We start from the raw sequence: 12,863 nt of genomic DNA on the forward strand, positions 1-12,863 counted from the left end.
AAGTCTTACCGTCTCGTAGTCATACCACAAAGCATCCGGGATATATGCATCCAACATAACCACACCCTGCAAAAAACAGTGACAATATGTCATGCATTCGGAAATTCTATTTCAACCTTGATATTTTTTTTCTCTTAATCCCTTTTTTGTGGGTTTGTGTTACAGAGAAGAAAGATCAGCAAATACTGCTGACTGTAAACTCAAAATGTGTGAAATTCAAACACACAATAAGGTAACCACTTTATAAACATTATGTGCATAATTACCTCAGGTAAGTCATTTAAGCAGTATATGGTGTGTAAGTATGAGCTCTCCAGAGCTCCTTGTGACATTTCAGTCTGCAGCACTATTATGCAACTCATGACAGGAAAGGCCATATCAACTGACAACCGGTGACAATTTTTGATGGCTCAAGGTGATGGACAGACAAGACCAATCAATAGAAGAGCACCAGCCCTTTGATAGCATTGTCAGATCATGCCTTTTTTTTTTTTTTTTTTGACCGAGGGAAGATGTCACAGATATAAACACAGAAAAGTCAATGGATGAAGGAGCCACAGGTCCTCCTCAAAAAAAGACCAAAATATTAATAACAATATAGCAGTGGTATCACATCCTCCTGCCCATCAAAAAGGACATCACACGCATGATTTCTTTAGCAGCATGTTTTTTTTTTTTTTTTTCCCGGTCAAGATCAGACAATTAAAAAGAGGAGACTACAATATGACGCCTTCGTATTGCAAAAAGCGGTAAAAGTTGCATGGCCACAGAATACCCACACAAAAAGGCTTAAAGGGGATGGGACCATTTACGTTTGAAATAAATATTAAGTCTAAATATATTACTGTAATGCAATATTTTTTTTATTACATTACACTAAATTATACATGCCAACCTGAGTACGAACGATCTCGTCAGATCTCGGGAGGTAAGCGGGTTTGGCCCTGGTTAGTGCTTGAATGGGATACCGCCTGGGAATACCAGGTGCTTTAAGTTCCTCTCCCTGGCCCAGTGTAAAACTGTGCCAAACAAATGTGCGTTTATCTAAGATGACACGCTGTGGCGACCCCTAACGGGACAAGCCGAAAGGAAAAGAAGAATAATAAGATTCATGGTTGAATGTCAAACAATTGCAATCAAGGCCAGAGCAAAGCTTATTAAAGGGTGATGTTTAATACAGATCACAGAGTTCAGGTGTCTAATTTTTCCTTTGTTGATTTACTTGCCATTTCTATCAGTTTCCATACTGGCTAAAGGGAGAAAACGAAGGTCTTACCATTGCCGCTAAATACAATTCAAAGGGAAAGCATATGAGGCCTGTCTCCACGCTTACTTTACCTAAGCAAGGTCTTTAAACCGATCAGAGTTTGATCTGCATGTGATAATATTATCAGTCAGGAGAGGTGAGACGGGTAGTGAGCGGCACAGAAAGTGAGCAAGAGTCAAGTGCAAGAGATCCTGGATGAAATGGAAAAGGATCACAAAAAAAGAGCTGACAGGAGCTGATTAGGAGAATCAAGATGAGAAAAGGAGCCAACATCTGATGTACTCCAAGTAAAAATTAAAAAGAAAAAAAAAGAAAAGTGGAAAATGGCCAGAGAGGATGTTGGAGAGCAAGTCAATAGATCTACCCTGTTTTCAACAAAGATCAAGGTTAGTGTAGCTACTGATCTGAATGGTGGAGCTTCAGCATCATTAGAGCAACCGGTTGGCACATGGACGGAATGTTGAATGAGGAAAGACAGTGAACTGAAGTCGATTAGTAATGTGGGTCTGAAAATGAAGGGTTAACAGAAAATAGTGGGAATTAGGTCTTTGATGATTTCATCCTCAGCACCCTACCCCTACCCTGATCTCATTATGAACTTTTGGATTTGCAGTCTCCCCAATCTAAAAACAGTTCAGGGGGTGAGCTACTCTGACGGGGGTTGGGGTAATGCAATGGCAGATTACAGTGACGCTGTGCTGATAGAGAAAGGGGAGGATGGTCTCCCACTGTACATTATGTAGTTGCTGCCGATGAGTACTTCACCAGTTGAAGCTACTTAGTGGCTGTGACGGCGCAGCTGCTCTGCTGGACTACCTGGTGAGATGCAAAGATGATGGACTTGAGAATTGTGAAACAACAGCAACGTCACCGTGATTGTAAGCACATGGATTTTCTAGATGTAGAAGTTCCTATTAACGAAGTCGGCTCAACATTGTCATAAAGGTTTTATTTGAAAAAGGTGATTTCCATGGAATAAAATAGATGCAAATCGCTACCTGATGAAAGTTTGTACCGCACGTTCTCTTATTACACCAGTATGTGGATGCTATTGATAAATATCTCGTCATAAGCCAGCGGCACAGGGGTGGACCCAAATGCAGGACTCTGAGGTAAGGCCATGATATTAAGAGTGTTTTTATTCCAGAAGGAGGTCGAACACGAAAAGGCAGTCCAAAACAAGTGGAAGCCCAAAAACGTTAAGCAACAGGCAAGGTCCAAAAATGTGCAAAGGTCAGATGACTATGAGGCAAACTTAGAAACATGGACAAGACGTGGTCAAACCAAGGAGGCACAGGCTCGCTGTGACAAAGGAATGCTTTACACTAAACTTGCAAACTTACGCACAGTTATGGAGTATCCCAGGATGCAGTAAAGCATACGCAAAGATCTGCAAATGCCAATGACACATTCACCACTTAAGTGCTTGACCAATTTGTGTCCGAAATGTAACAGCTGTGTGTCAGCTGTCAGAGGTGGTACCTCCCACGGCAGTGGTTTGGCCCTGCCCATCACAGGAAGCAACGCTCACGGCAGTGGCTAGGCCATGCCCCTGGCTTATCTTTTAATACTGAAATGTAACCATTATTACTATCCATGTATTGTAAGATTTTCTTGTCGCCGAATGCTAAAACGTCAATTGAGCAACTGTCCGCATTGAAGCACTCCAATGTTGCTGAATGACATCTGTGACAAGTCCTTGCAAAAGTTTAAATGTCGCCACAAAGGATGCTGCAGATAATCAGGATCTCATGAAAATGGGAGCAAGAAACTGCAAGACAAAAATCTACGCTGTAAGGCAAACACTAAATGAAGAGTTTCTCTTGTAAGCTGCAATAAGGATCATTTGCATGAACTTAGAATCAACCTTGTTGTTGTCGTCGTACTCACGACAGCTTTTCATTGTGTCCCAAGCCTTTTGTAAACAAATGGTGATGGATTGAGTTGACTGCCACCGCTGGTCAGTGGTTCTATTGTGGCTGTGACCTTTCAGAAGTTCCCCCCCCCAAAAAAAAAATTGCTTCTTTAAGCTTTTCTATTACAAAGTTGTGTTTGTCTTCCTATTGGTTTTTAGCCCTTTTGTCTTTTATCCTTTTTCTCTAAATTCTCGAGAGCTCCGCCCTCAGCTTGAAGTATTGTCAACTTTTATCCTATCACAGCAATTGAAGTTACTTGGTCCACACTCTATGAATCCAATTTACTTTCCAACTTTCCATAATTCACAAGGGGCCATGCTAAATTGCTCGCTAATCAGGCCACTTTGACATGACCGCGATCGCTGTATCTGCGCGCGTACAGATGCATGTACAGAGCAGCACGGTACAGGAAACTTAGTGCTTGCACGTTACACACACACACACTTCCATCTACACTTCTAATCTGCTTGTAATGAGGTCAGTGCTCTCATTAGAGCTGAGAGAAAAGAGTGAGAGTATGAAAGAGGGATGAGAGGAGGGGAGGGCAACAAAGCAAATCCCATGTCATGTTTTCCCAGTGGAGGTCAATGTGTGTGTGTGTGTGTGTGTGTGTGTGTGTGTATGTCAGATGAGCTGGTCATCCAATTTGGATGGCACTTACTGCATTAAAAATGTCCCATTAGAACTGTTCAAATCTCAAGGGTCAGTGTTTGCGAGTCAATGGTTCATGGATATGTGTTGTTGCGTAATTGTTTGCTGTTCGGTTTGACTGACCGGGTCCAGTACAGGTGTGATGAGCAGGTGTTTCCCCCAGAGAAACTGGCGATCCACAGCCCAGGTGGCACTGTCAGAATAGAACCTTTGCAGGAACAGTGAACAGCAAAACTATTAGTAACATACTGCATGTCCTAAAAATAACAATAATAAATCGACACATTAAAACAGAGATACTATCGAATTAATCTTGTGAAAATATATTTGAAAAATATGTGCATGCTATGGTAAAATATATACAGTTTTAGAAAGGACGACTGCACTGTGTTGAGGAGAGGATGAATGCGGCCATGTATTGTGAGATTTGGGGGAACAACTTCTTTCCCTCAGTCAGAGCATTGAAGATGGGTCGTGGCTGGGTCTTTCAACAAGAAAACGACCCGAAGCACACAGCCAGGAAAACCAAGGAGTGGCTTTGTAAGAAGCATGTCAAGGATCTGGCGTGGCCTAGCCAGTCTCCAGACCTAAACCCAATAGAAAATCTTCAGAGGGAGCCGAAACTCCGTTTTCTCAGCGACAGCCCAGAAACCGGTCTGATCTAGACAAGATCTGTGTGGAGGAGTGGGTCAAAATCCCTCCTGCAGTGTGTCCAAACCTGGTGAACAACTACAGGAAACGTTTGACCTCTGTAATTGCAAACAAAGGCTACTGTACCAAATATTAACATTGGTTTTCTCAGGCATTCCAATACTTATTTGCAGCTGTATCACACAGATAAATCGCTAAAAAAAAAAAAAAAAAAAAATCATACATTGTGATTTCTGTTTTTTTCTTTTTAGATGATCGCTCTCACAGTGGACATGCATCTATGATGAAAATTTCACACTCTTCCATGATTTCTAAGTGGGAGAACTTGCAATAGGGTGTTCAAATACTTATTTTAATCACTGTAAAGCAAAATTTGTTCCCACTCCTACCCCCCCTCCCAAAAAAAAAAAAAAAAAAAAAAAAAATCCCAGGAAGAATTGTGAAAGAATAAAGACTCATTAGGAAAACCTTTCGTCTTCCGTATTGAAAAACAGAACAGGAAAAAAAAAGAAAATGCAATTGAAAAATGTCTATGCTCCAATACAGGTGTTACATGAAGCCTGCATTTAAGAACGAAATGAAAAATCCTGCTGAATGAAAAAGTGCAAATTTCCTCGAAGTCACATTTGTGTCGTGGGCTTCGCAACATTCAAAATGACATACTCATGCATGAGGGGACGCACAACGGTCTCCCCTGTGGTGCTGGCTCTGAAGAAAAGTGTGTAGAGGTATGGCAGCAGTGTGTAACGAATCCTCAGGTAATGTTTGGAGCTCTTCACCAGAGTTGAGTTTGGCCCATATGCCGCTGGATCCTGAGGCTGCAGACAACATCAATTACTGTGACTAGAGGTGATGAGCGAGAACCTCACTTGCCCTCTGATTTGTTTTAGGGGAAGCACGTGAGTGTACCTACGAGTCAGTCTCGCAGGTTGCATAAAATATCTCCCATATACCAATGGCATGGCTTATGCCTTAAAAGTTAAAGATAAAATGGTCTTCGCCGGGTTATTTGTGACTTCTAACAGAATTTCAGAACTGAAATCCTATTTACTATTAACTATTGTATTTTCTGCACTATAATGCGCACTGAAAAGCCTTTCATTTTCTCAAAAGCCGACGGTGCGCCTTATAATCCGGTGCGCCTTATATATGGATAAATATTGAGACTTTAGTGCAGCTCCATCTAATGGCTGCATAATGTAACCCCAGCCTCTTTTGTAGCGTCTATTCTATGCGCCATATTATCCGGTGTGCCTTAAATATGAAAAATGCTTTAAAACTGGCCATTCATTAAAAGTGCGCCTTATAGTGTGGAAAATACAGTATTTGAAATGTATTTGTAGTTTTAACAATCTGAAAACACAATTGTTTTTTTTTGTTTTTTTTTTTTTAAGTTGCCCATGCATGGAAACATATCTAACAGACACACACATACACACACACACACACAAAGGAAGTCACACCATTGCATCTGGTACTACTACCTCCTGGCATTATGAAAGACTTGTCACTGCTTAAATGGAATTGCTACAACAGAACCACTTCAATGTGATATAAAAGAGAAGAGTATTCTTTAATTAGTTCAAAGCAGAGCCAAATAGCCGCTAACTGCCCATTGTCTTGATAATAACCCTCCGCCTTTGCCACCTCCAACAGCGGTGCAAAATGATGTGTGTTAGTTGGTGTGGTCGTTTGCACAGATATTGGATTAAGAGCAACGATTTGGTTAAAGCAAAGGTCACGCATATTAACTGTTTTGTTTTGGGGAAGGAGTACTTCAGATTTACGATTCTGTTCATATGCATTTTTTCCTAAATATCCCAGTGAGACGTGGATGTGCTCTTGGACACACACGCACACACAATTCATGCACCCAAACGCAGGCACAGACACAAATACGCTTCATTCCATTTATAACCGTTCTATCTTTGTATCACTGATGAGCATGGAACTGTCACGTCTGCTGCCAGAACCTTCATTTTCATGCTCTTCACCACAAAAGGTCTGATTTTTCTTCCCAGTTGTTCGTGCTTGCCTGCAATAATCGGTGTTCGATGTCAATACCAACACTACTCTTAATAATCATTTCGACGGCAGTTATTTTTCTTTTCTATCTTTAATACTGTATGTTTTCAGAATTAATACACGTAGTGTGAAGTTTTGAAGGATAACTTTCATTAGAGTCTGACAAAGATGTTACAATGACAAGTTTGACTGGAACAAATGATTTCCTAATGCAATTACTACCTCTTTTAAAATTACTATTGACCTTTCTGAGTCTAATAATTGATTGTTTTAAGGCATAAATACTATTGCATGTGTGTTACCAACCCCTCCCAGTATTATGATACACACATCAAACTTAATACCACAGGAAACGTGCAACATGACTTAAGAGCACTCTACCTTGTAGCCCTGAGCATTGTGGTTGCGGCTGAAGGGATAAAAAGCTCCCACTTGCATCCAGCGACGGCATAATTCTTCACTGGAGTCATCGAAAAATCCACAGATGTCAGCTCCAATCTGCAACCAAGGAAAGCCTTAAATGTCAATATTTGCGTCTGTATATGAAACTTGCAGTTTGCCTTCGAGAAAAAGACATTAGTACAATTACAGTTAAGGAGAGAAGTTTGATGACAAATTCTGCACAATAAATCACCCACCAAGCTCGCTACCGAATCAACCGATAGGGGGGATTCGACCCCCACCACCTCCCAAACACGCATACACACACAAAAGAACAGTTCCCATGAAGGTACCTTTAATTTGTTTGACATGCTTGCAAAATTACCTTGATCTTTAATATCTCCCAATATTGCAGACCAATAAATCCTAATACAAAAGTAAATGATTTTCATCTGTGGACAGAAGAATAAAAATGTTTATACTTGCGATTGCATCGTGTGTAAAATTATAAGTGTAAAACGGTTGGAATTCTCATGGGTGGCACGGTGGACCAGCTGGTGAAACGTTGGCCTCACACTTCTGATGACCTGGGTTCAATCCCGGACCCGCCTGTGTGGAATCCGTGGTTTTTCTCCGGGCACTCCGGTTTCCTCCCACATCCCAAAAACATGCAACATTCATTGGACACTCTAAATTGCCCCGAGGTGTGATTGTAAGTGCGTCTGTTTTCTCAATGTGCTATGGCTGGCAACCAGTTCAGGGTGTACCCCGCCTCCTGCCCGTTGACAGCTGGGATAGGCTCCAGCACTTCCGTGACCCTTGTGAGGATAAGCGGCTAAGAAGATGGATGGATGGATGGAATTCTCATGGCAGCACATTGGACAATGATGAGCAAATATGCCTCACAGTTCTACGATGCAGGGTTCAAATACAGCGTGGAGTTTTAAGGTTCTCCTAGTCCCTATGTGGGTTTTCTCCTGGTACTCCTGTTTCCTTCCACATCCCCAAAACATGGACGGAATATTGGTTGAAGACTCTAAATTGCCTTTAGGTGTGAATGTGTGTGAATCATTGTTTGTAGATATGTGCCCCGCGATTAGCTTGGAATCAATTGAGGGTGTACCCCGCCCCTGTGTGTGTTGGTGTCAGCTCATTTATTGGCAGAAAGTAGACATGGACTGTGATCTTTATTTACACTGATTAGAGAATGTAAGTCAAGAGACTTTCACAGACCACTCCCTCAAGACCGCTATTGTTTACTGTTGGGCACATTTTACACTAAACTCAGTGGGAGCGAATCGATCAAAATCCAATTTCTCGCTCTCTCTCTATCCATGTAAGCACCGTGCACTGTGTGAGAATTCACACACAAGAACCTGACATTTGTATGAAAGATTCCCATCCTGATGCCCGGTGGTGTATTTATTAGCATTTTGTGTTTGTCTGTGTGTGCACGCGTGTGTGTTTGGAGTGTCAGATGTGATTCTGCTGCAGGAAAATAAGGGCTCTTCCAGACTCTTTATAGATCTCATTGCCGGTAGACTTGCTTTCTGTATGACTCAGAATTTGGAACAATTAGCAGAGAATATTGTTTTGAATGCCAGAATTGCATGTTAATTAAAAAGAAACTCAATTTGAAACGTTTCATCTCCACAGAGGTTGGGTACCATTTTGTGGATTGCAATCCGATCAACCCCGGTTCAATTCCAGTCCTCCTCCCTGTGTGGAGATTGCATGATCTCCCCGTGGCTGTGTGGGTTTCCTCTGGGCACTCCTGTTTCCTCCCACATCCCAAAATCATGCAACATTAATTAGAGACAATAAATTGCCCCTAGGTGTGATTGTGAGTGCAGGTGTTTGTCTCTATGTGCTTTGCAAATGACTGGCAACCAGTTCAGGGTGTACCCCCCCCCCCTGCCTGTTGACAGCTGGTATAGGCTCCAGCACTGCTGCGACCCTTGTGAGGGTAAGCGGCTAAGAAAATGGATGGATGGACAATCCTATCAATACTCTAAAAGTATTTGTACTTGGATAGTTGCAAAGACAGACATGGGTTAGCCTTGGCAATACTCAATCAGGAAAGTACGGTAGCTGTTGGTTGTCCTAAAAGTCTTCCATTACTATATATCATCTAATAATTTGTAAATTGTTCAGTTTGCATGAATGATGAATATTTATGTGGGAGGTACCCTTTGTGAGAGCCATTGGCTCCTATGCAACACGAACACTGTTTGTTGTTCAGACAAAAAAAAAAAAAAACTATGGGGAATGCTAATGAAGATGACAGATAATTGTGAGAGCTTGAACTATACAACAGGAATATGCCAACTCACATTTATATTAATCAGAGCAGTTAACACCTCATTGAAAGTTCAGAACTCACATATGGAATTCCAAACAGACCAAATTCGAGCATGCCGGGGATAGCCCATTTGATGTCGTTCCAGTTGGCAGCATTGTCCCCCAGCCAATGACCCGAATATTTCCCCACACCTGGAAAGGAGGAGCGGGTCAACATCAGAGTACGGTTCCCGCCAAACACACGGTGTAGAGCTCTGGCAAAAAGAGAAAGAAAGAAAAAAAAAAAAGCAAAGTGGTCAGAGATCATGACGGTGAAAAAAAAAGAACCACTAGACAACAGTGATGGTTGGATACACAACCAGAGATTGTGAGCATCAGGTTTTTCTTTGATGGAGGCTAATAGAAGCAAAATTGATATTCTGGAATGTTAAAAACCCTCATGATGATCATTTGTAAAATATACTTGATTCCTCCCAAACATTAAATCAGGAGAATTATTCGCACTTAACTGCCTAATGAATCCCAAACATTTTAAAAAGGAAACATCAAATTAAAAATATATATAACAGCACCATGAAAGAAAATTACTTTATGAGAGGAAACATCCTTTCACTAACTTTCTAAATTTCTAAAACCTTCATACGGGCTCAAACTTGTTTTTGGTCTTCAAAACTTACAGACCATAATTTCAGGGAGTATGGAATTTGAGAGACTACAATGAAATTTTGAGATTTATCATGGACCCTTTCATTACTTCTGGACTGTAATCACTACCACACTAAAATGTCATACATTTATTTCAGGTTGAACTATTTTTGTAATTCTACCGTGTAATTTACTGCTAATTCTTCATTGCTGTGTGTGGATGCCAGCCAGTTGGCTTGCAAAGCACAAGTTGGCAAAATACTACCATTGATTCTGCACTCACTTTTCAGTTGCCAGCACCATTGAGTAGCCATAGAGACTGTGGACATCATAGTGGTTCCCCCAGGCCTGCTTGGCATCCATACACAGAGTTTTACTATACATCACCTCATCCATAATCTCTGTTGGAGGGAAACATGATGGGAGTGTGAATGGGCAAAAATAAAAAGAATAAGTTTAGCCCACCATGGGAGACAAATGATAACGCAGGAGGTAAAAACAAGACGATGGGCCTGTTGACATGGCCATACAAATTTTGTAAACCTGAGCGATTAGATTACTGTCATGATTATATTTCGACACACCATAGACACACAGAAATTGACATAGCATCATTTTTTTGGAGAAGGTTTCAGTCCATTGTTTGATTGTTGACAGATTATGTATGTACAGCATGAAAAAAAAAAAAAAAACTAACTGGCTGTTATTTTCGTTATATTTGCAAAGGTTTGGCATTGTCTTAGTCACCTTCAGTTATGAAGGTACAATTATTCAATCTGGAAATGTCATTGGCGAGAGTGTGCATGTTTCTTGTGTTCATATAAAGCAATTGATGTTTTGCATTTCTGAAGAAAACAATGGGTATTCAAGCAAATAACATACAGTGAGAAATGTATTTTATTTAAAAAAAAGAAACATTTGTCACCAGCTCTGAGAGATGGTGGTGAGCACATATGCTCACTGTTCAGTTTGGGGCTTTGAATCAGGGCTCAGGCACTCCTGTGCTGAGTATGCGTGTTTTGCTTGCATATGCTCGTGTGCTTTATTTATTTTTAATTTTTTTTCCATGTTCCAAAAACATGTGCCTTAGGTGAATTGCAGAGGCTAAATTCTCTGCTGGTTGTGTGACTTTGAGTGTGAATGGAATTGGCTAGAAGGGCTCGCCCGTCCTCTAGCCTCAAGCCGGGTCATCTGCGACAGACTCACCTGTGATCTTAACGAGGAGAAGCGATACAGACAATACAGTATACGGAGGATGGGAAAATGTCTCTTACTTGGTGTGTACGGAGGATAGTTCAAGTCGTTAGAAACACAGCCCTTCGTTGATCCTTTCTTGAAGTTAGCCACTTCATTCATGTCCTGCAACAAGTCATAAACAAATCATTGAATACCTTTAATCATTGCAATTGTAGTAAAAATGTAAAAACATCTTCCATAAGGCTTGTGTGCCAAAACTGAAACATTAATAGTAATACTCTTAAATAAAGATCCCTTAAAGACAATTACATTTTGTTTGTGGATCTGGAAAAAGCATATACAAACAGAACTTTAATACTACATGTGTAAGTCTGGTGTGACAGAGAAATATATTAGAAGAGTGCAGGACATGTATGATGGCATAGGCGTGACAGAAGAATTTAAGGTGGAGGTGGGACTGCATCAGGGATCAGCTCTGAGCCCCTTCCTGTCTGCAGTAGTAATGGCTAGGCTGACAGATGAGGTTAGACTGGAATCCCCTTGGATCATGATGTTCGCAGATATTGTGATATCCAGTAAAGCAGGGAGCAGGTGGAGGAACAATTAGAAAGATTGAGACATGCACTGGAAAGGAGAGGAATGAAGATTAGCCGAAGTAAAACAGAATATATGTGCGTGAATGAGAGGGGTGTAGGAGGAAGAATGAGGCTACAGGGAGAGAGATAGCGAGGGTGGACGACCTCAAATACTTGGGGTCAACAATACAGAGCAATGGAGAGTATGGTAAGGAACTGAAGAAACGGGTCCAAGCAGGTGGAACAGCTGGCGGACGGTGTCTGGTGTTCTATGTGACAGAAGAAACTCTCTCGCTAGGATGAAGGACAAAGTTTATAAAACAGTGGTGAGGTCGCCCATGATGTACGGATTAGAGACGGTGACTGAAGAAACAACAGGAAGCAGAACTTGAGGTAGCAGAAATGAAGATGTTGAGGTGCTCGCTTGGAGTGACAGGATGGATAGGTTTAGAAATAAGATCATTAGAGGGACAGCCAAAGTTGGATAATATGGAGGCAAGGTTAGAGAGTGCAGACTTCGATGGTTTGGACATGTGCAGAGGCGAGAGAGTGAGTATATTGAAGAAGGGTGCTGAGGATGGAACGTCCAGGCAAAAGAGCGAGAGGAAGACCAAAGCAAAAGGTTGATAGATGTTGTGAGGGAGGACGTGAGGGCAGTTGGGATTAGAGGGGAAGATGCAGGAGATTAGCTAAAATGGAAAAAGATTATACACTATGGCGAGCGAGTGTCTGGTGTTCTGGTTGTAATTTTAAATATCAATGACGTTATGATCAATCATTCATGCTTAGATAAAAACTCATGAGAAATGTTGTCTTCAGTTAACCTAGCATTATGTTTATCAAAAAACTAACAATTAAAACCACAGTGAGAACGTTCAAATTTTAAGCAAGAAATCTCAAACTGAGATCTCAGAACCTCTCGACTGTGAGACAGACGTTCTAGCCAGAACCTCACTGTGCTGCTCTCTCACACATGTATTTGAACAAATTTTATTCTGTCAAAAAAAAACTAGAAAACTGAAATGCATTGTTTAATGACATCACCCATGTGTAGATTCTTATACTTAGTTTTGGCATGAGAGTATGTTCAAATCAGACTTACGATCCAGAGGGCATCATGTTTGATGTCTCGGGAGAATCGCTCATACTCATCAACCCACCAGTCGATGCAGTTTTGGCTGGTATAGTCTGGAAATACAGTTTCTCCTGGCCACACCTGAGAAGGGCAGAGGGCGTTTGGAGTAAACAACAATC

The 12,863-nt window shown here is 41.2% G+C and overlaps 1 protein-coding gene across 1 annotated transcript in view; it reads right to left on the minus strand.

Moving 5' to 3' along the window:
* Positions 1 to 12,863, minus strand: part of si (sucrase-isomaltase) — a 93,010-nt gene that overhangs the window by 46,106 nt on the left and 34,041 nt on the right. The window contains exons 13-20 of the mRNA XM_061828098.1: positions 12,712 to 12,825; positions 11,112 to 11,196; positions 10,121 to 10,238; positions 9,275 to 9,446; positions 6,892 to 7,008; positions 5,149 to 5,303; positions 3,958 to 4,042; positions 10 to 66 (exon numbers count right to left, since the gene is read on the minus strand). Coding sequence (XP_061684082.1) covers positions 10 to 66; positions 3,958 to 4,042; positions 5,149 to 5,303; positions 6,892 to 7,008; positions 9,275 to 9,446; positions 10,121 to 10,238; positions 11,112 to 11,196; positions 12,712 to 12,825 — 903 coding nt within the window. The remainder of the gene's footprint in view (positions 1 to 9; positions 67 to 3,957; positions 4,043 to 5,148; positions 5,304 to 6,891; positions 7,009 to 9,274; positions 9,447 to 10,120; positions 10,239 to 11,111; positions 11,197 to 12,711; positions 12,826 to 12,863) is intronic.

Source organism: Syngnathoides biaculeatus, chromosome 8 (genome assembly GCF_019802595.1).
Source record: "Syngnathoides biaculeatus isolate LvHL_M chromosome 8, ASM1980259v1, whole genome shotgun sequence".
NCBI classification, from domain to species: domain Eukaryota; kingdom Metazoa; phylum Chordata; class Actinopteri; order Syngnathiformes; family Syngnathidae; genus Syngnathoides; species Syngnathoides biaculeatus.